The 25,961-nt window shown below is 52.8% G+C and overlaps 9 protein-coding genes across 9 annotated transcripts; 6 read left to right on the top strand and 3 right to left on the bottom strand.

Annotated features, from left to right (window-relative positions):
- Positions 1 to 130: 130 nt before the first annotated feature.
- Positions 131 to 852, bottom strand: J4E88_009219 (uncharacterized protein; the record flags this gene model as incomplete). The annotated part of the gene is made up of 2 exons (XM_049402823.1): positions 131 to 580; positions 655 to 852. The coding sequence occupies 2 exons, from the start codon at positions 850 to 852 to the stop codon at positions 131 to 133; spliced, it is 648 nt and encodes a 215-aa protein (XP_049251311.1).
- A 747-nt stretch (positions 853 to 1,599) lies between these two features.
- J4E88_009218 (uncharacterized protein) lies at positions 1,600 to 2,963 on the top strand (the record flags this gene model as incomplete). Its single annotated transcript, XM_049402822.1, has 2 exons — positions 1,600 to 2,127; positions 2,190 to 2,963. 2 exons carry the CDS (start codon positions 1,600 to 1,602, stop codon positions 2,961 to 2,963), a joined length of 1,302 nt encoding a protein of 433 aa, XP_049251310.1.
- Positions 2,964 to 5,293: 2,330 nt separating this feature from the next.
- VMA3 (H(+)-transporting V0 sector ATPase subunit c) lies at positions 5,294 to 5,838 on the bottom strand (the record flags this gene model as incomplete). Its single annotated transcript, XM_049402821.1, has 3 exons — positions 5,294 to 5,355; positions 5,403 to 5,663; positions 5,724 to 5,838. 3 exons carry the CDS (start codon positions 5,836 to 5,838, stop codon positions 5,294 to 5,296), a joined length of 438 nt encoding a protein of 145 aa, XP_049251309.1.
- Positions 5,839 to 6,609: 771 nt separating this feature from the next.
- SNU13_1 (RNA binding protein snu13) lies at positions 6,610 to 7,039 on the top strand (the record flags this gene model as incomplete). The annotated part of the gene is made up of 2 exons (XM_049402820.1): positions 6,610 to 6,700; positions 6,750 to 7,039. The coding sequence occupies 2 exons, from the start codon at positions 6,610 to 6,612 to the stop codon at positions 7,037 to 7,039; spliced, it is 381 nt and encodes a 126-aa protein (XP_049251308.1).
- A 2,472-nt stretch (positions 7,040 to 9,511) lies between these two features.
- J4E88_009215 (uncharacterized protein) lies at positions 9,512 to 10,928 on the top strand (the record flags this gene model as incomplete). The annotated part of the gene is made up of 3 exons (XM_049402819.1): positions 9,512 to 9,898; positions 10,091 to 10,242; positions 10,907 to 10,928. The coding sequence occupies 3 exons, from the start codon at positions 9,512 to 9,514 to the stop codon at positions 10,926 to 10,928; spliced, it is 561 nt and encodes a 186-aa protein (XP_049251307.1).
- Positions 10,929 to 12,492: 1,564 nt separating this feature from the next.
- Positions 12,493 to 13,928, top strand: J4E88_009214 (uncharacterized protein; the record flags this gene model as incomplete). Its single annotated transcript, XM_049402818.1, has 2 exons — positions 12,493 to 13,474; positions 13,537 to 13,928. 2 exons carry the CDS (start codon positions 12,493 to 12,495, stop codon positions 13,926 to 13,928), a joined length of 1,374 nt encoding a protein of 457 aa, XP_049251306.1.
- Positions 13,929 to 14,397: 469 nt separating this feature from the next.
- On the bottom strand, positions 14,398 to 15,823 carry J4E88_009213 (uncharacterized protein; the record flags this gene model as incomplete). The annotated part of the gene is made up of 3 exons (XM_049402817.1): positions 14,398 to 14,593; positions 14,644 to 15,515; positions 15,560 to 15,823. The coding sequence occupies 3 exons, from the start codon at positions 15,821 to 15,823 to the stop codon at positions 14,398 to 14,400; spliced, it is 1,332 nt and encodes a 443-aa protein (XP_049251305.1).
- Positions 15,824 to 17,688: 1,865 nt separating this feature from the next.
- Positions 17,689 to 18,888, top strand: J4E88_009212 (uncharacterized protein; the record flags this gene model as incomplete). The annotated part of the gene is made up of 1 exon (XM_049402816.1): positions 17,689 to 18,888. The coding sequence occupies one exon, from the start codon at positions 17,689 to 17,691 to the stop codon at positions 18,886 to 18,888; it is 1,200 nt and encodes a 399-aa protein (XP_049251304.1).
- A 578-nt stretch (positions 18,889 to 19,466) lies between these two features.
- On the top strand, positions 19,467 to 20,462 carry J4E88_009211 (uncharacterized protein; the record flags this gene model as incomplete). Its single annotated transcript, XM_049402815.1, has 1 exon — positions 19,467 to 20,462. The coding sequence occupies one exon, from the start codon at positions 19,467 to 19,469 to the stop codon at positions 20,460 to 20,462; it is 996 nt and encodes a 331-aa protein (XP_049251303.1).
- Positions 20,463 to 25,961: the final 5,499 nt, after the last annotated feature.

Raw genomic sequence — 25,961 nt, 5'->3', positions numbered from 1 at the left:
AAGTAGCCAGGAGGTTCTCGAACTCTTTGTGGTCCTCCAAAGCAGCGTAATACTACAGCCAGGAGGTCACAAAGGTCTCCGAGAACCTCAACCGACACGTCATATCCTAGCCAGCAGATGTACAACTTACTCAATAATAGACCCCACCACCACTCGGACCTCCACGCCCAAACCCACCCCTATCTCCGATACTACCAAACGGGTTACCCTTACCCGGAGGCGATCCAGACGACTTCCCCTGCGTCATCTTCCCCTTACCCTTTCCTCCAGGCGAGCCCACCTCACCCTCACCCGGCGGCGGCGGTCCAAAAGCCGGGAACATGATGTGAGGATAGTTGTCTGGATGCACACCAGCGGCTCTAGCAGCAGCGATGGCCGCCTCGTGTTGTTGCATGGCTTGGAGTGCTGCCGCCGTCGGAGGTAGCATCAGACCGCCGTAGCGCTGGTAGTGGCGGTATAACAAGATGTCTACGAGAGAGCGGTTGGCGCGGATCCAATCCATGGAGGGATGGCCAAGGTCTGGGTTCGCGATGCGGAGGACGAGTTCGTGGACGAGGGAGGGGTTGCGGTCGAAGTCGTCCTGTGGGGTGGTGTTAGTATGGGGATTTGCTAGGGGTGTGGGTGTGGGTGGAGGGGAAGTGAAGGGGTACTTACAATTGTCTCGCTCAAGTAAATGGCGTTGTTCATGTCCGGGTCGTAGTTGTAGTTTGGACGGACAGCACCTCGGGCATCGGTGACTGCGTACGCCCAGCGCATGAAGGGGCTTACAGAAGAGCCGTTCCAGCGTTGGAGGGGGTTTGGCTCTTCTTCCCGAAGATGGTGGACTGTTGGAGGAGCGCGGTGGTTGGGCATAGAAGGCTGCTGGGCTTGAGGCGGGGATAGGGGCTCGATTCCAGTGCGGGAGGGGATTCGACCGTGACGAGGAGCGTTGTAGGGACTACCAGATGAAGAAGCGCCGCTACGCCTGGGGGGCTGGTTTCCTGATGGGCTAGACATCTTGTTGATGTTGGAGTTGAAGTTGATAAGTTAAGGTTGGAAAGGATATATAGAAGTCGGTTCCAATTGAAGGAAGCGAATAAGATACAGTAAAGTGTGGGTATTGCCGAAGTTGCCTCAATGTCTATATTGATGAGAAGAGAAAAGAGGAGGGAAGGCGCGGAGGGAGACGACTTTATATCTCTGTGGGTGGAGCAATTCCCGAGGTGAGAGACGCTTGCTTTCCAGCGTGACTTCGTGTTTGGTGAGAGAAGATGAGGGGATAGTGTACTTGTGACGTCTTTGACGCAGTTTGCGTTTGCCTTTGGTCATGTAGATGGAGTCTCGCGTTTGTCTTGGTAGCGATGTCGCTCAAGGTAAAACGCGTCATTGTATACTCGGTTAGCACCCCCCTTCACTCTTGTTCTTGGATTGTTGGTTCTCGAATCGGAGGATATAGCTGCGTAGTGAATATAGTGGCAAGATTGTAGCGCCTGGTAGGCCACAGCTCCTGCTCCGACTCCCCTCCTGCATATAGAAGCCCCTGATCATCTCAATGTACGCTCTACCCCAATTGTCGCTCAACCTTCCTCCACGAGCAACTCAAAGTCGAAAGTCTCCAATATGTTCTCTTTCATTTCTTGTTTGACTCCCATGATCATCTTCATCTTTTCCCTGGCTGTCGTATCTCTTAGAGATAAGAGTCTGTTCAAGCTAGTCAAGTCATGGTGGCAACCGAAGAAAACACCTCCGATCGTGGACTTATTGACTCGATATGCTCCAGTCCAGGATGCCGTCTTCGCGCAACTCGACATAGCCGACGTCATTTCGCTCAGTAAGACCACAAAGCCTTTCATGGGCTTCGTCAAGCTGGTGGAGCGCACTCAATTCAACATCAACGACCGGTTGAAGCACTTCGTCACTTCTCCCATCGAGTTCCGCGCTCTTCAAGCCCGACATAACGTCCTCATAGGACGAAATTTCGCATACGAATTCATGGCGAGAAAGCCGGTCGTAAAGACTGGCGGTAAAATTGGGCTGTATAGCCTCCTTGTTCAGAAAGGCCCCAATGCTGATGCATTACGCACCTTCCTCGAAGAAGATGGTTATGAACGTCTCGATACTCCCACGCCCAAGGATAAAGAGCTTTCAGTAAGTTCGAATGCGCTCGGCTACTTCGTATGATCCACGCGTGTCTCGCTAACCCCTCCCAGAAGCTTCGAGTGACAATGAGTCGAGTCAGTTCCGATGGAAAGTGTAGCGAAGTCAATATCGTGGAAGGAGAGATTCCGGTTCTCGAAGCGCTACTGCCCTCATCGACCTCTCTGAGCAACCTTATCACCTGGAATCGCGCCTATTCTGTCTTTCCACATGAGACATTCATAGACAAGAGGGGTTATCTTTTACGACACCCCACAAAATTGACCACTTCCGAATGGGTCGACACAGAATCGGTAGGCCTCGACATGTTCCCTCTGAAACGTCAAGACGCCTTAGAGGAGAAAGAAAGGAACACCCTGCTCTCCCAGCGTCGTGTCGGAGATACCAGTAGCTGGGTTATCGCACTCAACACTTCTGGACTAGATTCCGTACCGCCATATCCCAATTACCTGGTCGAGTCTGCTACGTTCAGGCTAACCATGTACGGCGCGATAGACCGCGACTGTTTCAGCCACTACAACGTCGATGTCTCTATCGTCAGCGCGCCCTCACTAAAACACCAGTATATCCTTCCTCGTGGCATCGCCTGTCAGCTCGACATCTTTTTCAGAAATGTTACGATAGTGTCTTTACATCGCCTACCGACAGCTCAGCAACCTCAGCGACTGGGCCAGATATTCACCGGTCGGCATCTGAACCTCGAGTCACCACGAATGGCGCTGATTGAAGGGTTTGTGCCACCCGAAGGATCGAATTGGAAGTATCATGATGATGAAATGGTCCGGTATCTGAAGAAGGAGTACCCCGAGCTTGAGTATGGGCTCTAAACTACAGGCCTCTGAGTATCGACAATGTGCGAATCTGGCCTTGTGAAATGTGCGGCACGGGCCAGCCACTGTTACTGGTGCTTGCGGAGTCTGAGATCTTCTTATGGCTGTTAATACTCAACGAGTCTGACGTCCATCGTGTGATGCCCTTGCTCCGCGTGTTATTCCTGTCCAGTCGATGTCTTCTAAAGCGAGTGTCGTTGCATGCGGGCGCGCGACAGTGTGGGTGAGTCGTACTGGGATGAAAGGCGATGGTTATAGCGAGGACACTCCTGCAGCTGCGGGATGGAGACAAGATCGCCAAGGAGCTAGCCCGATCCAGCGTCATAAGGTCATCTACGACGCAAGCAGCACTCGAAGTCTCCTAATTCATCATCACTCAACAAATCGATTGGTAGGCGCATTGCTTTTGATACATCATGGTGTGTTGATGATCTGCGCAAAGCAAGGAGGAGCCCTTCGTGATGTTGGTCAATCACGCTAGTCTGCTCTTGGTTTCCGCCCCAACCGTCTGCGGGTGCACTCTATTGGACTTGGATCGATGCAGGAACTGCGACGCGAGAAGATAATAGTATGGCTGGGGTAACCAAAACCTTGTATCTTGCTTCTTAACGATCCAGTCTTTGCTTGATCACCCGGATACTATAATGCAAATCTCAGTATGAAAAGAGCCCCATGGACTTCAAGCAAGCACTACGCCGCATAGCAGGAACGTGAGAGCATAGGAGGGAAACAGAATTGAAGATCAGACGAACAATCCAATGGCGAGCCGCATATGCTGAGACCAAACTTCCGGCGGTTATGCACAGTGGCTGCGCTCCAGTGAGAGGGTAAGTCGTGAGATTGAGCCCCTTGCAGAGCAACGAATACATCATAACACAGCAAGGATGAAGAATACACATTATTGCGACCACTTCAGTCCTTTCTTCTCGTCATCCGCCTCTTCTCTTCTCGTCAAATCAAACCTAAATACCATCCGCGAACACCCATGGCATCCACAAACCGCACCTGCTACAACCGCGACGGCAGCCCAATAACCGATATATCCTACCAACCCTGCCTCAGCGACCCTGACCGCGACTCTTTCTGCTGCGGCACCAATCATCAAGGCGCGGGCCAAACAAACGTCGCAGACGATGTATGCGAAAGCAACGGACTGTGTCAAAATTACGAAGCTTTCGATGGAACGAATGCGAACGTGAAGTTATGGTGGCGAAATGGGTGTACGGATCCGACGTGGCAGAGCGCGGAGTGCTTGGGGAGTGTTTGTAATAATAGTACGGTGAGTGAAGTACTCTATGCTGGACCGTGGGTGGTGCTGATGGGCTGTAGTGGCAGGACGAGAACGCGCCGGTGAGGAAGTGTGGGGAGAATAGTTGGTGCTGTGGGAATCCGAGCTGTTGTAGTGATGAAACGAAGCGGTTTACCCTGGCAGCGACCGTGGGCGAGACTGCATCTTCGACTTCGTCATCGACATTGACATCCGCAACATCCGCGCCGACATCAAATGCTTCAGCATCATCGAACGCGAGCACATCAACACCCGTCCCACACTCATCAACAAGCAACAGCGCAGATCCAGCCTCCTCAAGATCAGACAACTCGACCACGTCGCAAGCACTCAGTGTTGGTGCGCGCGCAGGAATCGGCGTCGGTGCAGGATCGATAGCTACATTGGTAGTACTCGTTACTCTGTTAGCATGGAAGCTGAAGAAGAAAAGACGCCAGGAGCAGGCTGCTACCGTGGAGCTGCCGCCCAGCGCTATCGACGAGAAAAATCTGGAAGCGCAACACTATCCTTCGGTGGCGCCCAGCGAACTGTATGGCGGGAATGCAGCCGTAGAGATGGGATGTAGGGAGCCAGTAGAGCTAGCAGGAACGCCGGGACGTCCGTATGGTCGCGATGATCCGAAGGTCGTCCTGCAGCCGTGAGAGTGGCATGGAGTTGTAATCGCATCACTTGATAACTTGCGCACGGCTATCTCACGTCAGTCAGAATATAGGGGAAAGATCAAGGCGGAGAATGTCTAAATGAAACCAATGCATTTCGTTTACAAGCGCAGAATGAAATTGATGAGACCCTAAAATACACGCCGTCAAATGGATCGCAAGTGCACCTCGACCGATGCCATTATTTACCACCTCGCTTCCCAACTTCGAAGCCCTCGTTGTCCGTCCGTTCGAATAATACATGGAGACGTGAGACATGCCGCGCATGTGGGTATTGCGCGTCATATGCGTAGATTGCTGAACGACTTTGCGTATCGATGCCGTTGCTTGAGTGTTGCAGTTTTGTATTGTCGTATCTGCAATCGAACGTGCGTAATCGTCTAGCAGTGAGCGTCGCTAGCCTTGGAGTTCATGAGCAGGGCAACAATGAGTCCGTAAAGACCTGGCATATGTTAGTGCGAGCTTCTTGTTGAGTTTCGAGCGACGTACCCAGAACTTCGGCGAAAATGAGAATCAAGATCATTCCGACGAACAACCTGGGCTGTTGGGCAGTTCCTCGTACACCAGCATCACCGACAATACCGATGGCGAAACCAGCGGCCATACCGGACAGACCGACGGCGAGACCGGCACCGAGCTGGATGAAGTTGGCGAAGAGCGAAGACTCTTGCGAGAGACCGTTGGAAATCAGGACGGACACGACGAGACCGTAGATACCAATAATACCCGCCATGACAACGGGGATAATGTCTGAAGTGTGTTAGCTGCGTGCTGGACATTGCGACATCTGGCGAGCGGTTCATCACGTACTCTTGACGATCAGGTCAGGGCGGAGGACACCCATGGCTGACACACCAACACCGGCCTTCGCGGTTCCGTAGGCCGCGCCAAAGCAGGCGAACACGATAGCTGACGTGCAGCCCATCGCGCCGAAGAAGGGCTAGTTGTTCATTAGCTATGACGATGGACGGGTCGACGCGGTGCTGTCGCGTCGGGAGGCGAAGCGGAGGTTGGTCCGAGGACTTACAGCATAGACGGGGCTGCATCCATTATGTTAGCTATTGTACGTATAAGGTGATGACGAAGAATCTCCTCCGATGCTCATGTAACAGTCGCATGCCCAGCTTATCTCCAGAGAGGCAAGCTGGAGCTATCTGCATGCTCAACAAGGGAGCTCCGTGTTCACTCACCAAAGTTCGGAGACCATCTTTGCGGTGATGTATGTATTCGACGAGACGTCTAGAAGGGTGTCGAGATCTTTATTGAGATGGACGGGAGTCGTGGATGCGGCGACGGGGGCGGATGTGATGTCGAGGAGTGGTGACGATGGTTGGCGAAGAGCTGGACGTCGCTCGGTTTTGCCCTATACCTAGTTCGTCACTAGCGCCACACGTGAGGTGTGCCAAGTAATAATCCTAGCAGCTCTACGAACTTTTTGATTTTCCCAAGCTTCCAAATTACCACAACCTTCACCACAATTCAACCCGGGCGAGCAAGCAGTGTAAGTCGCATAGCTATCTCTCTCTCTGTCTCGAATTTGACACTCGTCGCCTACCGACACTGTTATCGTTCACACGAGCTTCGGTCGCATACCTACACTCTCGTCGCATACTAACACCCTATAGGAATCCTCCTTCGGACGAGCTTTAGCAGTGAACCCTACCATCCACCCCATCGCATCTCAACCTCCAACAAAATGGCCGAAGATAACAGCGCCGCCTGGCCCCAAGCCGACCAGGCTCTCTCCCAGGAGATCCTTGACCTCGTCCAACAGGCTACCCACTACCGTAAGTTGCTGTGCGAACTCCATGCGAGACAAATACTGATTTCGCATAGGCCAACTTAAGAAGGGCGCCAACGAGGCCACGAAGACCCTCAACCGTGGTATCAGCGAGTTGATCATCCTCGCGGCCGACACCTCCCCGCTCGCTATCCTCCTCCACTTGCCTCTTCTCTGCGAGGACAAGAACGTTCCCTACGTCTACGTCCCCTCCAAGATGGCTCTCGGCCGCGCCTGCGGTGTCGCCAGGCCCGTCATCGCGGCTAGCATCACGACCAACGAGGCTTCCGACCTCATGGGCCAGATCCGCACCCTCAAGGACAAGGTCGAGCGCCTCCAGATCTAGACTGATCTATGCGATCGCTATATGCGCAAGAGAGAATGCAAGAGTTGGAAACTGGTTTCGCAATACTGGAAGGTTTACGTAGCGACAAGATGGCAGGGGCCTGGGATGGAATACGCCCATGGTCTCTGTACGTAGACCGAGAATGAAATGCCGAGCGCAAGTCGGCATCGACTCTGCCAAATCTGAAATACTCATCTATATATTCCTTTATGCTATTGGAGTGCGCGATCTTCTCATTGATGCTACGTCTAGGTACCACTTCGAGCCACACTCATAGAGCGGACTTGATATACTGTCGTAGATGGTCTTCACAACAGAACGAAACCGGACCGTAGTGTTCGCGCGCACGATGCAAGCCCAAAAATTGCGCTTTTCCCAAGCCTTTATACGTCGCCTCACAACCATCAACCCCACACTCAATGATACTCAGCGCCGGTGAGCTCGTTGATGAGTCTGTGAGCGACCCTTGACTGCCACCTGCCTCTCCTCCTTCATCACTATTCTCCGGATCTTCGTTATCCTCTTGGTCTTCGCTGACGTGTGCAGGCACCGCAAACAGCGACAGTTCTTCCAGGTGTTTGCCCACGTGACGCCGCAACATCGTCAACGAAGAGACTTCAGCCAGACACAGCACACAGGTTGCCTTGGCAGTCATACTACGGTGCCTCTCACAGCTACGAACGAGTTGTCCAACACGATCTCCAGTTGCAAGCGACGGATGCTCATGCGCGATGTGTTCCCGGAGACTAGAAGAAGACTGGAACGGCTTATCGCAACCATCGACGCACTGCCACCATTTTCGATGCATCTGAGTTTCATGACGGAACCACTCGTGTCTTGATTCGTATGTCCGGTCGGGCATTTCACAATCTTCCACGGTGCATAACTGCGGGTTATTAGTCGGTCACACTGGAACGTCATGAGCAACTCACATATGGTTGCAGGTCTCGGTAGACATGCTTCTGCCAGGCTTTGACATGTCGAACTGCAGTGTAGCGGAAGCATAGTTTGCATACGAAAGGCTCGCCGCCACGGCCTTCCATCGGCAAGGGCGGTGGACGTAACTTCTCCGGATCATGACCGGAGGATGCATAAGAAGTGACAGACTGCGTTTCATCGTATTCGTCTTCCTCTTCAAGATCGGCAATATTGACGCTAGCCTTCACAGCTGGTGGCAAGGAAGATGCTACTGTACTCTCCACTTCACGATGCGCTCCCATGTCTGGAAGCGTGCCTCTTCTTGTTAGGCCTTGCTTGTACTTCTTCGAGTGATCATCGCGGTAACGTAGGTATTGTCGGCGACGCGAGATGGCTTTGCCTAGCCGGGCCGTGAGATACTCTGGCGCCTTGGGAAATTTTCCACGGACATGAGCGATGTCGAACGGTTCGTAATAAGCCGTATCTATGTGCGCGGATTCTTTGAATTGATCATGCGGAGCTGGATTTCGAATGGCGACTGACAGCCGCATGAGGCAGGCATTCGTCTCTTTCAGTTCAGCTGCAAGTTGGGCAAGCTCCGTTGTATCCGGCTTTTGAAGGCCATTGGCACTATCTTCCTCCGTATCTGACTCCGAATCAGACATATCTTCCCAGGATGGTCGCTGGCCCGTCACTATCTCCAACACCTCGTTCAGGACAGCCTTCATACCCTGGACAAGCTGAATAACTTGGTCACGTATGTGAGATGCTTCACGAAGCTTGTAGCCGAGAGAGCCTCTTCCCGTACGATGCGCACCTACATTCGACGACCATAGCCTGAATCCACCAAAGATATCTTTCAGGGTAGCTAGCGGGAGCTTGGCCTTTATGCTTGATTGGGCGCTTGAAAGCTTGTTGCACACTGCTTGGAAGTCCCTTAGGCAGTAGTGGACATTGAGTGCTACCAAAGAAAGATCGTCGGGTTTCGTGACTTCCTCACGGGAAGATGCCGCTGCGACGAGCACTTCAGCTGCTTGGGTCGCCATGTTCGATGCTTCGACCTGATGCGATACTCCACGTATGCTCGATTGTCAAGGATAAGTCGAGGGCTATTCCAGGACATACAACCGGATGATCGTTCGGAAGTGTGTGGAGTTGCTACCAGCCAACTGTGATCGTCGAAGGTCTCTGTGGGGTGTGGTCCCTGCGGGTGACGTTCCGCGGATGTTTCGCGGTACTCGAAAGATCAAAAGTCAGGCATCAGAGCGGTCCTGAATAGATTTGATATAACGCGCAGAGGAAAATCATGAGAGAGTCGATAGTTTCCGTTGAGAAGCGTCCAGCCTGAGAGCTTCCGGATAATGTTGCTGCACGACGAACGTGGAAGTGGGGGCCACGTTTGCGGGCACCCATGTGCAGCGCAGCCTTGGACCGGCACAGCTGACCTCCACTGTTAATGACAACATCGATCTGGATCAGCAAGAAACAGTTGAGCAGCTTCACAAACCTTTTCGCTTCTCTTAGACTTATTGCGCGAGTTCCTTGCTCACCACAATGTCGGGCCTCGAGGTCGCTGGCATTGTGCTTGGAGCGTTGCCGCTTATTATCTCAGCTTTGGAGCACTATGCGCAGGGTGTCAGCACAGCCAAACGATTCTGGCACTTCAAATCCGAAGTGAGATTCTTGTTACTTCGAATCAACTCGGAGAAGGCCACATTTGTCAACACCCTTGAGCATCTCCTTACAGGAATCGTCAGGATTGATAGAATGGCAGGAATGTTGGCGAATGTAGGCGGTGAAGAGTGGCAAGACGAGTTCATCGAACAGTGTTTGAAAGATAGGTTACGCGGCGCGTATGAGGTGTACTTGGCCAATGTGCAGGGCATGGCAGGAGCGCTACAAAAGATTATGGACAAACTAGCGCTGGCACCTGACGGCAAGGTAAGTCATTATTCCTCTTTTCTCATACCTAGTGCGGCGACTGTGGCATTGCGTTCTTGTCGACGCACAGACTACAAAGCAAATGCGTCCGGACCGACTTGATCCACTTCTTCGCCGTTTGTTTACTGGCCCAGTCGTCAGTCCGCCTCAGCAATATGCTATTCACGAAGAACACGAACTGACTTGGATTAGCCTCCTTTCTCAGACCTCAAGCTGTTTAAGAAAGAGTTCAACAGACTGAAGTTTGGGCTTAGCAAATCGGAATACACAGAACAACTCAACGATCTGACAACGCACAACCAGTATCTGTCCAGCCTCACCAAGCAGTCTCTCGAACTGGAACCGTCGCGCACGAAATCCAAATCAAACCAGTGTCCCAACTTTCGTGTCTTACAAGAGTATGCACGCTCCTTGTACGAAACTCTAAAGTCGGGTCTGCAATGCGGTTGCAGCGGTCATGCAGTCAAATTGCGATTGGAAAGTCGAAATCAGAAACTGCAGCAAGGAGATGATGCGCTGGATCATACGCCATTTCGTGTGGTATTCACAAACGAAACTGTGACGGCGTCACCGCAACCAATATCATGCAACTATTGGAAATGGACTGAAGCGGACATCCGGTACATCGCCGACCAGCCCGACAAAAAGCCACCCCCGCCATACATGCATAGAGCTCTCACTTCGCCCAAGCTCCCGAAAACGGTCAGATTCATGCAGACTGAGTCTCGATCGAGCAGCAGCAGCACCATCACGCTTGTCGAAAACTCAAGTACATCTGGTATGAGTTCCACACCAACGCATATAGAAGACTTGTGTAAAGCAGTCGGAGCGCTTGGCGATGCAAAACACGACCTATGTATTGGCTACTTGATCGACGATGACAAGCGAAAACACGGAATCTATCCACTGGAGGCGTCAAGCGGCTCTGATCAGCAAAAATGGGTAGCGTACTCATTGCGGCAAGTGCTTACCAAGCACACAAATATCGGGCGGCCACTGAGACTCCAGGATAAGCTTCGAATTGCAGTAGACTTGGCGTCGAGTGTACTCCAACTCTACAGGACACCGTGGCTGGATGAGCACTGGAGTGACAACGACGTATATTTTATTCATCGTCCAGGTGTACCATTGTCTGCACTCTACGATCATCCGTTCGTTTATCGCAATTTGTCATCGGCATGCACGATCCAGCCACATGACACCCAACGAGCAGTCGCAAAAGTCATACGAAACCAGACACTTTACACGCTCGGTCTAGTGCTCATCGAGCTCATCTATGGCAACCCAATCGAAGAGCTGCAAATTCCCCAAGACCAAGATTGCGCAGGTACGCCAGGTGTCACGTGGTGCACGGCTGAAAGACTACTTGATGAAGATATCGAGTTCAATGCTCCCACACATTACGTGGAAGCGGTCAGGCGATGTATTCGATGCGATTTCAATCGAAAAGAATCCAGTCTTGACGATGAGGCTTTCCAACAGGCAGTCTTTGAAGGGGTGGTGGCGCCCCTGGAGAAGACACTTCAGCATTTTCTGCGTGGCGATTGATGAGGTCTACCTAGCCTTTAGGGGTTCTCAGAATATGCAAACCCAGCGCGGGCAGGAGACTGATCATTGAACCATGCCACGTGACGTTCGTACTTCTCACTCTGGAGAAACAACGAGAGCGGACAAAAGGAGAAAAAGAAGGTCGGGTCGTTCTGGTCAGGCTAGATGGCTGAAATGATGCACAAGATTGCGGAGAAGTATTGGCACGACATGGTTTCTCTCGCATTTCTCCGGAGTGGCTCTTGAATAGGCGTTCAGGTCGGGCTAGATTGCTCAAATGACGCAAAGAGCTGCGGAGTAATATGGGCATGGTATGATTTTGAACACATTAGTTCTTCGAAAGACGTGCTGGTCAAACATCTTGGTACCACATACCCCGCTCAACACCACCGTCTCCATCTTTTCCCAGGGGTAGCGTGTTCCCCGTGGGGATCTTCCCCAGATTCCATGTCAAATCTTTCGACTTTCGTAGTCACGATTTCACATGTCGTTGCCCATGCTGTCAACCGATTGGTGGCGGACATAAGCTCTGGCTAGTATCTTGGTATTTCCGACGTTCTCGCCGGAATTCATGGATGTTTCCAAGGATCGAACAGGCCAGACCCACTCACGGTCTTCTTTCCAGAGAGGAACGCAGTCGAGAGTGGAGCTTTCGTGGTTCCTGACAATCAAAATAAGCTTTCGCATTCGTCTATAGGACCCGACGCAGCGGGCGCTAAATTCGACACCGAGGCTCCGAGCTTGCGTATGAATGGCCGTACCTGTCCGATGGTAGAACTTGGCCGTCACGACCAATCGGCATGCCTTTAGTCGGGCTCGTAAATAGAAGGCAACCAATCGGCCAGTCGTTAGTCGACCATGCTCGTGTAGCTTTCGAGATGCTCATGTGACGACATGAACGGAATTTGACACCTAAGGCCAGAGGTTGTTGTTTAGGTGTTTGAACAGGAAGGGGAGAGATGGACATATAAGGGGATTGTTCTTGCGCACATTAAGACATCGCTATCATCACATTCTCTCACGCATCGCATCCCATTCACTCTAACATGAGGACTTCTGCCATCAAGGCCGCGCTTTTTGCGCTCGTCGGACTCACTGCTGCCGCTCCCAGACCTGGTCTACTTGGTTCACTCCTTGGAGCTGGAGGCAGCGCTCCCATCCCTCCCTCTGATGATCCATTCTATACACCGCCTGCTGGCTTCGAGTCTGCAAAACCTGGTGCTATCTTGAGAAGCCGACCAGTACCCAGCGCCCTCTCGCTGTTTCAAACCATTCCTCTCAACTTGAAGGGTGCCTGGCAACTGCTCTACAGGACCACTGACTCGCTTGGAAACCCGGTGGCCACAGTCACTACGGTGATGGTGCCAAAGAACGCGGATTCAAAGAAGCTGCTCTCTTACCAGGTCGCTGAAGACAGCGGTGGTGAGATCAACTGCGCACCATCTTACACGCTCCAAACAAAGTCCAATACCACATATGCCGGAACAGGAGGTATTGAAGCCGCCCTCATTGCTGCCTCGCTCAACCAGGGCTGGATCGTCAACTCGCCGGATTGGGAGGGACCCAAGTCCACTTTCGTCGCTGGATTCCAAGCAGGCTACGCTACTCTTGATGGTATTCGTGCGGCGCTCGCTTCCGGCGCCACCACCGGCGTCGACTCTTCTGCAAAGGTCCAGATGTGGGGATATAGTGGAGGCGCTTTGGCTTCCGAATGGGCCGCCGAACTCCAAGCCAACTACGCCCCAGAGATCCCCTTTGTTGGCATGGCCATCGGCGGTGTAACTCCCAATGTCGAAAATGTATTCAACACCATCAACAAGGGACTCTTCGCTGGTCTCAGTGCTGCCGGCTTCTTGGGCTTGGGAAACGCGTATCCTGATTTCGGAAAGTATGTCCAAGACAGCCTCAAGCCAGAGAAGGCTGATGCTTTCAACCAAGCTGGTCGCCAGTGCTTCTACGCCGACGTGAAGACGTACGCGGGACAGGATATCTTCACGTACTTCAAGCAAGGACAGGCGATCTTCGATGGTGTGTACCCCCCGTGAGAAACATTAATCCTGACGATGACACTGACTTACAAATCTTCACAGACCCTATCGCGGAAAACACCATCAGGACTGGAGCGACCATGGGTCTTCACGGCACTCCATCCATGCCGATCTTCGTATACAAGGCCGTGAAGGATGAGATCTCGCCAATCGCTGACACTGATGCGCTCGTAGACCAGTTCTGCAAGGCGGGCGTTTCCATCACATACGTCCGAGACTCTTTCGGCGAGCACTTCACCCAGGCTGCCACTAGCACCGGTGATGTCCTCAACTACCTCACCGACAGGTTCAACGGTGTTCCCATCTCGGGCTGCAGCATCCGCAACGAGTTCTTGGATCTTCTGGATGCTGGCTCGCCTGGAAAGCTTGGTATTTCGCTTGTCATGGTTCTTCTGAACGCTTTGGGTGTTCCGCTTGGTCCTAACCACTTCTAGTGGTAGGCTATGAGCTGTATGAGGATGAAAGTGGGTGTACATGGTTGTGGTATCTTCTGTAGCTAGCGGTAAGACTCATTTGTAGGATTGCTCGCTAGTTTCTCGCAGCTTAGTAGCTGTAGAGCCTTTTATCAATGTTAAGAGAGCGAATCCCTAGCAACACCTGGTTCCGTTCCAAATTGTTTCAGTGCACTGTTCGCCCGATTACGGTGAGCGTTGAGAGGATTGACGGTCTCTCGTTGACGCACATCTGTTTATCGAGAATAGTGCGCTACCGACTAGATGTTGGCTTCCAGTGATGAGAGTCTGCATGCCACCAGCTTCCGTCCCTAGCTCTCTAGCAGCATCCAAAGCCTTCTCTACGCTTAGTTCGTAAACTATGCGGCTATCCTGGTGGTATCTCGACCATATCTCGCCGAACCCCTGTTGCAAAGCATCTTCCGACTCATCAACCACAGCTGTGTCGCAGTTAGCGGGCGAGCTTTATAAGCACAAAGAGGAATTCACCTGCTGGAGAGTCCAAGTCCTGCTGTGGATCGTAAAGAGTGAAGATGACGTGATCGATGTGAATAGGGCTGAGGGCAGCGGCCAGTCGTTCGAGGACTAGTTTCGCATCTCTTTGTTTCGATATTTGGCTGAAGACCAAGATGCGTACGGGAGATGCACTAATAGCGTCAGTGATTAGCGGGGATATGTGGCCCGGCTGGTCACGCACTTCTCTCCCTGGGAGTTCTCGATGAACCATTCCGCTGCTTTGCTAACGCTCATCTCGTTGTGCGCACCGTCCACAAACCAGCTTAATACCCCATCGACAATGATTTGAAAGCGCCCAGGCCATGAGAATTGGCTTATAGCCTGCGAAACATCCACATCTGATGATAATGGAAGGTCTTTGGGAGCTCTATATCCGAGAAAACAGCGTACAGCAGCAAGCGCAACCGAACAATTCGTACGCTGAACATCTGGCTTCAACTGCGGCATGTCTATTGGAAGGTCCGGATCGTTTCCGATAAAGTGGATGTTGATGCCTTTCTCCGATGCGCGATTCCGGAGAATATCAGCAGCGGAGGGTTCCTGGGGGGACGAGAAAGCATAGGCCCCGCGCTTGAAGATTCCTGATTTATGCCAGGCGATGTCTTCGATAGTGGGTCCTAACTGCTGGACGTGGTCCATGCCAAGGGCGGTTATCACGGTTGCGACAGGATGTTCTATCACGTTCGTAGCATCATATTCGCCTCCGTGGTGAGTCTCGAATACTGCTGCCTCTACGCCTTCTTTGATGAACGCGTGGAACGATACTAAGGCGAGGAGCTGGAGATAGCGAGGTAACCTCTCAGGCTCTTGAGACAGGATACCCCACACTTCAAAGAAGTACATTGCGAAGAGGTCTCTCTTGATGGGTTTGAAGTTGATACGAATCCTCTCCTCAGGGTAGATGAGATGTGGTGAAGTGTATAGACCTGTCTTGGCTGGCCATCCGGTTCTTTCTCCGTAAGCCCGGAGAAAAGATTCGATGAATGCGCAGGTGCTGCCTTTGCCCTTGGTGCCGGCGACGTGAATGATGTTGAGGTCGTCGATTTCGACAGTCTTTGTTTGTCAGTATAGCTCCAGAGACTGCTCACGAGGCATACCGAGTGACCGATCTGCTGTAGCCATTGCTTCATTCCGACTATACTCGGTGTACCCTTCAGTTCAGATTTGCCTTCCCCACCAGTGACACGGTCAGTATTTGGTGGTTCGCTTGCAGCACTGACAGTCGGTCTCGCTGGGCGTCGTCGGCTGTGAAGGATGGCGATTGCGTGCTGAACTGCATTAGCACGTCGGGCGATAGTTATGCCACTGAATTCCACCTTGTAACTTCTGTCAACAGAACGCGAAGGCATCCCTTCGCTCATTGTCGGGCTTCTTTAGCGGTACGATGACCTTCTGTGATGAGGATGGTCGTGATAGGCTTTATAGTGTCGTGTTCGCAGCGGTGACCGAGTTGACTCCACGTTCGCCTCCTGATTTCCTCCCTTGAAGCGCCAGTTTGGCATCGTTTGTGTCGTTGAATTGAGGAAGTCACGGGTGACTCCTCATCGTTTGGGCCGTCCTACGAGCCATCGTCACAAATTGCTCCCTCAGCGATCTGAGCGCATCTCCGTACAACCACAGCACGGCCCGCAACAACTTCTTCAACTTTCAGCTGCCTACTGGCGAAGGATTCAACATCGTCATCAACCTGTACAAGCCCAAGGCTCATACGATCGGAAATGACTGCAGCATCTCTTTTGTATGCACATTCGGCAATCCAGACAACGTGCAGCCTTTCTCATCTGTCGTCACAGGTGCGTTAACCAAGGCCGTGGAGCGATCTAAGACAACCAAGACAACCAAGACGGGACCCTATCATGGAGGGAACTGAGGTCAAATGGATGAAGGCTGCGTTCTACAAGACTACGAATTCGAGTAGCTTGTCTACGCTTATCCCCAGACGGGCAAGATATTGCTGATGGTCGAACCGGAAGGACACCCCGAGCTCGCTGCGGTTCAAAGCATGCTTTCGTGAAGTACGCGGTGTGACTCGAAGTGTGGTGCGTTTTGTCGGTCGGCTATCGGAATCATTGCGGATTACATGGGGGGAATTGCTGGGCTTCCGCCTGTGGGAGCTATCGCCTGCTCATTCTGTTAGACACCTCATCTCCTGGTTATCAAAGTGTAAATTCGGATAGGAGAGAGCCTCGGCTAGGAGCAGCCGTTTGTCTCATCAGAACCCAGGTAGCGAGTCATTGTGCGTTTATGGCACCTGTTTCCTTCGGGAGTCCACTGTCGTTACATAGAGGTTTTTCCAGTTCCAAGGAAAAGATTAGAGTACGGCCAGAGAGGCAGCTTATCGCTAGCGTTAAGATCGCGCATTCATTATCGATAATCAAAACCCCCTGCGCAGCATAGACAATGGTGGTGAAGTTAATGCAGGCAATACACGGGCGTGGGCGAGAGATTATGTGGGGAAGAGGCATAAATAACCACGCCGTCGTGGATTAAAGCCTGAGGCATCCACATTTAGCAGCGAGGTCCCAATTCGGCCCCGGGTAGCGTCTTAATTTGCGAGAACCGGCCGTGATTGGATTGTGCCTGTCGTCTTGGGCGGTGGAGACGTTGCGCTAGTCAGCTGCAGGCAATTTCAGGGTCCGTTAGAGTCCTGTCCGGCGCTGATCAGGGAACATGGCGGCTGGAGAGAGGTGTGGCGAGCGACGGTGCCGGGCGTGGTGATGACAGTTTAATGTGTAGGGAGTGTCAATGGGGCGGCTGTGTAGCAAACAGAGGACATTGTCTTGTTTGCATGGCAGGGTGGCGGCATTGTTGGGAGCCCTTGCCTATGGAGGCGGTCGCGACTGCCCCAGATCGATAGCGGCAATCTCGGCGGCAGGTACCAAGTACTACCAACGTCGCGGCCCCTCCCTCCTCAGTCGTCGCAGGGCAGCAGCATCGTGACCGTCCTCGTGCACTGCTCTGACTCTCCGGGCTCCAACAAAGTCGTCCTCGCACACTATCTGTCGCTCTTATTTGTCGCTGCATACCTTGGCCGCCGCCAGCCAGTCAGCGCGCGCTCAAAGTCAGTTTCCGGCGGCTGAAACGCTGCAAGGTCCAGCGTGCGTCCACCGCCCAGAGCAACACGGGCACCACGCTATTCCCCTGCGCTCCCTAGTTCCACCTCGGCCTCTCCAGTCCATACTCTCTAGGCGTGAGCGCAGACTATGTATACTCGCTGCCCGCCGCCATGACTGCCTCAAATCTCTCGCCGCCGCTGAGTGTGAATGAGGATCTGCAGCACGACGATCTTGTCCAACGCCTGAAGTCCATGCCCACCACGAGCGCCTATACAGGCCCGATACCTCTCAAGAGCCCGAAGAAGGCACCGGCTCCTACAAAGCCCGCTGCAGAAGACGCATCCTGCTCACGCCCAAGCCCGCCCTCTGCCGCCGCCATGGGAGAAAGCAACACGCTCGCCCGCCAGCTCAGCAACGCGTCCGACGACAGCATGACCTCGCGCCGGCCCTCTACACCACGCTCCCAGACAGACCCCCAGCCTGACACCCTCACGTCTCTGGCAGCCCTCACCACCCGGCCACGAAACCGCTCGCCCTACTCGCGCACTCACCTCCGCTCCCAGAGCGGGTCTGCGTTGCCGAATGCGCCGCCTATGACACGGGCCCATTCGCTGCCTACAGTCATGCAACCCTCTGGCAATCTGATGCTCTCGCCTGCCCCGATGCCGCTCGCCCGCCCGGCTTCTCCTCTGCGCTCCCCCAAGCGGACCCGCAGCCCACGGGCACTGGAGCCACGCCCGCACTCAGTAGGAACCATGGAGCGGTACGGCTCGGGTATCCGTCCAGCCTCCATCGGCTCTTTTGAGGGTGTACCGAGCGTGTGCGACATATCAGAGGACGCCGAACTGGAACTCACGCCGCGCGTTGGCACCACCGTGTCGAGCCTCCACAGCAGCACAGGCTCGCTCTCCCGGCGACGCCGACCAGCTTCACCGCTCTATCAGGTCACTGTACCCTTTGGCGCACCACCCACGAGCACCCCCTCTGTCAGCACGCCCACCTCCACTGCTTCCTCACCGCTCCTCGCACCTTCCAGGTTCAACGAGAACTACCCCATGTCCCATGCCTCTTCGTCCGTGCCATCCACCCCGACCTCGATGCGCTCCCGCAGCCCTTCCATCTCGTCTCTCGAGACCATCGAAGACAGCCCAGACGCAGAAGAAGAAGCCATAGAGGCTGATCGCCTGCGGCGGCTCAAGGCTGCGGCGGACCGTGAAGACGGCGGAGATGCCAGGAGGTCCAGCCTAGACGTGCCCGAAAGCCGTGGGCGCAGTCTCGGCTTCGGCAAGCGCGACTCACGGAAGAGATGGAGTGTCTGCGGAGCTGAGCGACGCGTCGACCTGGACCTCGACACTATATGGGAGGACTGAATAAACGACACATGAGTACTTCCTTTTCAGTACTGTCAGCGTCATTGCATTTTCAAGTATGCGACTTTGAGCGTACGGAGTTTTGGGGTTTGATTTCGGCGTACGGTTGGTCCTGCACTTTTTCCTTCTCATATTATGATCGTCGTCCAACACGGCTTGGACCAATGCCGGGATGGAACGAAGATGCACCTCTCTTTCACGCATATGGTATGATACATTTCAACGACACGACACATGGTCGCAGCATGATACCCTCTTCAGGAACTCTAGTTTTGCGCAACAGCACTGAGGCTATCCTATAGTATGACTGCATTTAGTAACCTGCAATACAATACCAATTTGATCAAGCCTACTGTTTACTCATCCGTTGACCTTTGCCCCTAGTGTCTAGTTTTGCCAACTACTGCCGCTTTGGGCAGTCGGAGCAGTCGGCCAATGACATCACACTGGCAGCTGGAGCTGAAGCTTCCTAGTGGGGTTGAACGCGACTGCCCCTCGACGCGAACGACGTATTTATACCAGGTCAGCTCCTTCTCAAAACGAAGACCCAAATCATCTGTCAAACAAACACCGCCAACATGATCAATCTCGGAATCATCGGAACCAATTGGATCACGCACTCCTTCGTGGAAGCTGCACACGCAACAGGCAAATACAACCTCTCCGCCGTCTACTCGCGCAAAGAAGAGACCGCGAAAGAATTCGCATCCAAATACTCCGACAAGCAAATCACCACATTCACCGACCTGAATGCATTTGCCCAAGATAAGATCGACACGGTCTACATCGCCAGCCCCAACATCCTACACTACGAGCAAGCCAAGCAGCTACTCAACGCCGGCAAGAATGTCATCCTCGAGAAGCCATCCTGCAGCACCGTCGCCGAACTCGACGAGCTCTTTGCACTAGCAAAGTCGAAGAAGGTTGTCCTAGTCGAAGCCTTCCGCCACATCCAAGAAGCAAACTTCAAGCTGCTGAAATCCAAGATCTCAGACCTGGGCCCACTCTACGGCGCATCCATAACCTTTGCGCAGTACAGCAGCCGCTACGAGAAAGTACTTCAAGGCGAGGTCCCCAACATCTTTAATCTCGAGATGGGCGGTGGTGCGCTCGTAGACTTGGGCGTATACTGCGTCGCAGCCGCCATCGACCTCTTCGGTGCACCCACCTCATCGCAATATTTCCCCGTGAAGATCGCCACAGGCGCTGACGGCGGCGGCCGTCTAATCCTCAGTTACCCCACTTTCACAGTGCATCTCTGCCACAGCAAGATCTACAACTCCGACGCCCCGTCTGAGATTTACGGAGAGAAGGGCACGTTGATCGTACCTACCATTACGGATATCGACAAAATCACCTTCTGGGACCCGAAGAAGAAGACGAGGGAGGATGTGCCGGGTGTGAAGGAGCCCGAGAAGCTTAATTTGGTGGAGGAGGCGAGGGAGTTTGCGAGATGTATTGAGGAAAAGGATGAGGAGGCATTGGCAAAGTTGGAGAGGCATAGTAGGGATACTTTGGCGGTTATGGAGAAGGTGAGACATGATAACGGTCTCATATTTCCTGGGGGCAAGTAGATGTGTGTTTGAGATAGGCGGGGAGTGATAGATGGAAGTAGTGGCATATATGGATCTGCAGATGATCAATTAGATGTTCCTTCTTCCCATCCTTCGTTCATAGGTTGCTTGCTTCCACCGGTGAACATGAGAAAGCAAGACGAGGCTGGGGTAGTTGGTGTGGATGATCATCTGGGGATAGCTTCGTCTGCGCCAGTATGCCGAGACGCTCTTAGGTGTGGTAGATGATCGACATGGGAATCACGACATTCGCATGTGACCGCTTTGACCATTCCTTCTTCTCGTCCCTGCTTAGACTGCATGTTTCCACCGGTGAACATGGGGAAAGTAAGACGAAGTCAAGACAGTTAGTATGATAGGCTGGAATAGGAATAGTACCATCTGCATGCGCTTCCTCAGGTTTGCTTCTTTGACTGGGCGGGGGAGGAGCGGTGGGGGAGGCGACATTTCTCGTTCTTCGTTGGTAGACTGCCTGGTTCTGCCGATGAACATGCCGCTTTCGGCATGCCGATCGAAACGGGAATAGTAACATCTGCATATGAACAAATTGAACATTCCTTTTCCCCTGCATGCTTCAATTGGTGAAGGTAGTTGGAGTAGTAGATGAAACAGTACTAGCAAAATCCGCATGTGATCACTTTCAGCATTACTTCTTCTCTTCCTTCGCTCCTAGATCGCTCACTCCCATCGGTGAAGACGGAAACTAAGAGCCAGCTAGGAGAATTGCCATGGTATTCGAAATGGGAAACAGTAACATCCGCATGTGATCACTTCTCACATTCCTTCTTTCCCCCCACAGCTTCCTTCCTTCGTAGGCTACATGCTTCCGTCGGTTAATATTACTCCAGCTGGATAGCCGTAGTATACCAAGGTACACGTCCCGGTCCGTTGGAGGGTGTTCACAATGCTGATCTCTTGGATCGGTGACCTAGAGGCTAAAAGATCTGATAAGCCGAAGGTAGGAGTGGGGCGAGGCTGCACGACATACTGGAGTAGATCATCGCGCATGTGGCATGTGCGCCTGCGGATCTGACAGGGTAGGTGTGGGAAGTAAGGCTGTATGGGAAGTCACTTGATACGCATTGCATGCGAAGCTGTCACAAAAAGCGGCATGCTGTCTGTACGGCAGAAGATCTGGCATGAAGATCGTGGGTAGGGTGCAAGACAGTATTGGGTGATGGCTTCACACGCGCTCCCTGTGGAGTTGTCAAGGAGAGGCGCTGTAGATTATGTACGGCGGAGGATGCAGAATGACAGTGGTGGGTAGGTGAGGTTGTGTTGGTGATGATTTGTTATACAGCTTGCGGGACTGTCACGGAAGAGAATGCGCAGGTTCAATATTGTAGTGAATGAATCTTCATCATTGAATTGAACCGGGCTGTTTTCGCTGTCTAAGCTACTACCATACCCGTCCCTTCTCCTCAAACTGCTCTCCGTAGAATAGAATCTCGTACAACGAGTTTTGTCGACTCCAACAAGTCGGCAGAATCGAAACCATCTCCCATCCCATCGCGCGATTCCTTCCAAGTTGGAGTAGCGACTTCGGTATCATATTCGTATCGGTGTTCGTAATCGTACATGTGTTGGGTATTCTGCTCTCCTGCTGCCTATCGACTCGACAAAAAAGAGGGTGTCGATGTCGCACTCAGTCCCTTTGCCGCTCAAGTGTGTGTTGTGCGTTATGAGGGTAGCGGAGGAAGAGGTCGGTTTGGTGGTGGGCCCGGGCAGGGAGGAAGCGTTGTCAAGTATTTTGATGGCATGTTGATGATGTGTGTGGTGGTTGTTTGGTTGGCGAGGTTGTGAGACCTCAATGTGTGATGTATGATTTGGCTGCTGTGTGGATAGCAGTTGACGAAGTCGTTGAAGTGTGGGTGAGACTTGTAGAAGATGTAGAGAGGTTGTTAAATCAGATAAGCTGATGAGAGTGATGAAAGCTGATGGTTGGATGGCGATCATCTACAAGGGAAAAGTACCCTCCATATATACACACGCACCCCTACACGTCCTCAACACCAATCAAGGGGTTAAACCTGAACCCCCCAGTTCCAAAAGAATAGCGCATCGTCGCAATCAACGAACGATGAGAAAAGCACCGCCGATCGCCCGTAACGATCAGCATCCCATACCCACCGTAGTTCCATCAGAAGCAACGCGTCCGTATTGGGATTGGCCTCACCACCATCAGCGACAAACGTTAGCCAGGTTCAGGGTGTCTGCTTCCGCGGGAAACCGACCAGACTACGCCTGCTCGGTACCTTACAACGAGATGTGACGACAGGGAAACAAGGTTCAAGACCCTACTTCCCCCTCGGGGCGACTAGCATGCTGCTTTTTCTTTTCGCGAGCAGAGCTAGGAGTTTGAGAGGCACCGAGCGGAGAGAGAGGTGACTAGAAGCTTGCTTTTTCCCCATCTAGCGCGCTTTTTCGATGGAACGGGAAAGACGAAGAGAGGGCCAAACGGGGGTTATGTGCTCAATACAGCTGTCAGTGCGAGCAAGCGTCTCGACTGGTCTGTCTCCACGTGCTTTCATGCTGTCTCAGACTGCGGGTGGCGTGGACGGTGGAGAGCTGTTGAATCTTACTTCACCGCGATACTGCATCGAGATTTCAGCCTCGCCCGCCACGCCTTTTCCAAAAGGAACAGCCACACCCTCTGCCATGCAGCGAGGTGTTTCGATTCAAAACGGTCCAGACGCGTTCTTTCCTACACAGGGCGTCTGATCTGGGCGAGTAGGAAACGTTCTCGTCGGTACCGAGCTGGGCTCAACAGTAACCCGTAGCCTGTGGCTAAATCTCCGCGCCTTGATTGTCAGCACAAAAACGTCTCAGCTCGTCCTTGTCTTCCTTCTTGATGATCAGGCCATCATCGATTCATCGATGGGAAAGAATACAGGCTCGTTTCGCTTAGGGTCTTGGGCGCGAAACTTTCAGCCCTTTCTTCCTCCCTCTTACGCCGAACCTTCCTCAGGCAATAGTCCCTGCGTCTCTTTGTACGGATATCATGCCATGTCCCCTCTTTCGTCGGTCACCCCGAAATTTTACTGTCTTAGTCTTCGTTCTTGGCGTATTTACACGAAGACTAATCACGTCCGTATAGGCCCGACAAGTTTGGTCGTGGTAGAGATTGCGCGACGAGCAGACTGGTGGAAGTTACTCAAGCGCATGTATTTTAGCACCCGTGAGCTTATTTAGTGATGCTGGTGGCTTTACGCGCCGAGTGAGCCGTTCAAACAGGGCGGATGGGAGTGAACGTGGTGGGGAATGGTGGTTCCGCAATGTTCAGGCTGAAAGAAATGATGTGAGGCTTAGCGCATATCCAAGTGTACCAAAAGTCGTGATGAGTCTGCGCCGGATCGGACCCCCGTCGACCAATCGTCTCGAGACTAGCAAACCTAGCTGATGACCGTCTCCCGCGGATCTGGCATATCTGACATCTGACGTGCCCGCGCATTTCTTGTCCGCCTTACTGCACGTGAAGAACTGTTCATGTGCACTGGCCATGTAGATGCCTTCGCCACTTGGGCCTCAAGATAGCCTGTCAACTCTTTTTAGATCTAGAACTAGGTGTAAGCGACCTTGCTCCGCGGGGTACACGTGGGTCGCCTGTCCCAATGTCGCAGAATGGCAGCCGTTCAAGAATCGCTTCGGGAGCGAGTCGACCGCTGCGACATCGTGTTGTGGATGCCGATGGTGCGAGATCCGACGCTGCCGCCCCGGCAGACTTCCCACGATCTGGGACGCCGAAGAGTCGTCATATCGCAAAAACACTGCTTTACCAAGCAGTGCCCCTCCTCTCCCTTCGAGGGCCCCACCAGGGGGTAACAGGCTATGTGTCGCGTTGCTGCATACATGGTACAGTCTTTTACCAAGCAGATCGTACGCTCGATAGCGTATTCTACTGCTTTAGGTGTTGATTCTAATCTGTCAACAATAAGCTCTCGTAGACACGCCATGCGACAAAAAGCCTGGCATCTCCTGATACCCCTCAGATGAGCCTCAACGCGACCAGACACAAGCGCTTTGTCAGTCTATAGTTTGTACGCGACCACAGGCCCGCCTCCCCGTTAGCTTTACAGCTGCTCCGGGTACTACGAGGGCTTACGTTCCGCATAGCTTCCGCCACCCGTTGGTGTCGTGGTGGCTCATGGTGGGGAATGCGGTGAGCTCACCCCATTATCACGCGAAGAGACCTAGAGTCTGGAATTCGGTGGCTGAAAGCTGTTGAAGTGGACGTTGGGACCGCAAGTGCTAGCTCGTTTCAGTTGCGAGAATTGACCCGATTGCGCTACTCTGTGATTCGACCATTCGACAATCAGCTCATTGGTGGCTTTCCAGTTAGGAGGTCTCATCGATGTGGGGTGCTGGGATATCGTCGCGTTGTCCGATCGCCCGTACCGTCTACCCAGGTTGTAGTGAACGCAAGTTTAAGCCTAGAGGGCCAATCATTAAAGGGGTCTGCTTGGCGTGGTCTTATCGACAACAGAGAGCAAAGCCGCCGGGGAACTTAGTGGGGCCGGCTTTGGTCACCTCCATCGTGAACCCATTTCCTGAGTAACCGAGTATAACCGTAGTAGTGATAAGTGTAGTGTTCGGCTGCTTGTAACCAGAAAGCCAAACTCGCTCATTCGTTCACAAAAGGACCGATGTGAAGAATTGGTCGTACGATAGTCGCGTGAACACATCGCGATAGTGCCAAGCGATCCTCGCTCAAAGCCTTGATGTCATTCATCTCTTGCATCTTTGCATCTAATCAACCTCAAGTCCTTGCTAGTTGCTTGATAGTAGAAGGTTCGACGGGCCCAAACTCCAAGGTACCTCTTGCTGTCGATACTGGGGTAATCCCGCATTCGATAGTTGGCTGACAGTTTAGACGGGTGGAATTTCATACCATATCAGTACGATTTGATGTACGATGAGGTGTCAACGCACATTCGAACGACGATACTGGCGGAGTTTGACGACATGGCGGCCATGGTTCACGTGAAAAGTGGATTATGGCGTAACTCAACCATACTGTGCAATAAAGACGATAGTCGTTGCATCCAGCTAGCATGATGAGTTGTCAGCAGGATTAGACAGCTGCAGCCTGCACAAGCCCAGCACGTGTTGTGTAAGAAGAGGATGACGCGTGGTCAGTAGATCTACAGCACTATCAGCCTACCCGACCAAAATTTGAAATACCAGAGTTGATGGTGACTAGGTTCCACCGTGTCGAGGGGTAAATACTATCCTGGTAATGCCGAGACTCGTGCTCCGTATCAACGCTTGCTCCCTCCGTATGTGTATTTCCGGAGCTCTGGGTATAATCGCGTAAACTGCTGAAGTGAGTATAGCGTTCTCACGTAGTGAGTAGCGAGTGGTTCATATGGTGGAGTCTGGACAACGGAAGGCAGGCTAACGATGAGCTTCGCCGTCAACGGCGCAAAGATGCGGGCCGCGCTTGCCTGCAAAGCACATGTCAAAATCCGAGGCCTAAATCGACGTGCGGTTGCTGACTGT

Source organism: Alternaria novae-zelandiae (assembly GCF_023758075.1).
Source record: "Alternaria novae-zelandiae strain BMP 2774 chromosome Unknown scaffold_23, whole genome shotgun sequence".
Taxonomy (NCBI): domain Eukaryota; kingdom Fungi; phylum Ascomycota; class Dothideomycetes; order Pleosporales; family Pleosporaceae; genus Alternaria; species Alternaria novae-zelandiae.
This window is presented reverse-complemented; position numbering and strand designations above follow the sequence as displayed.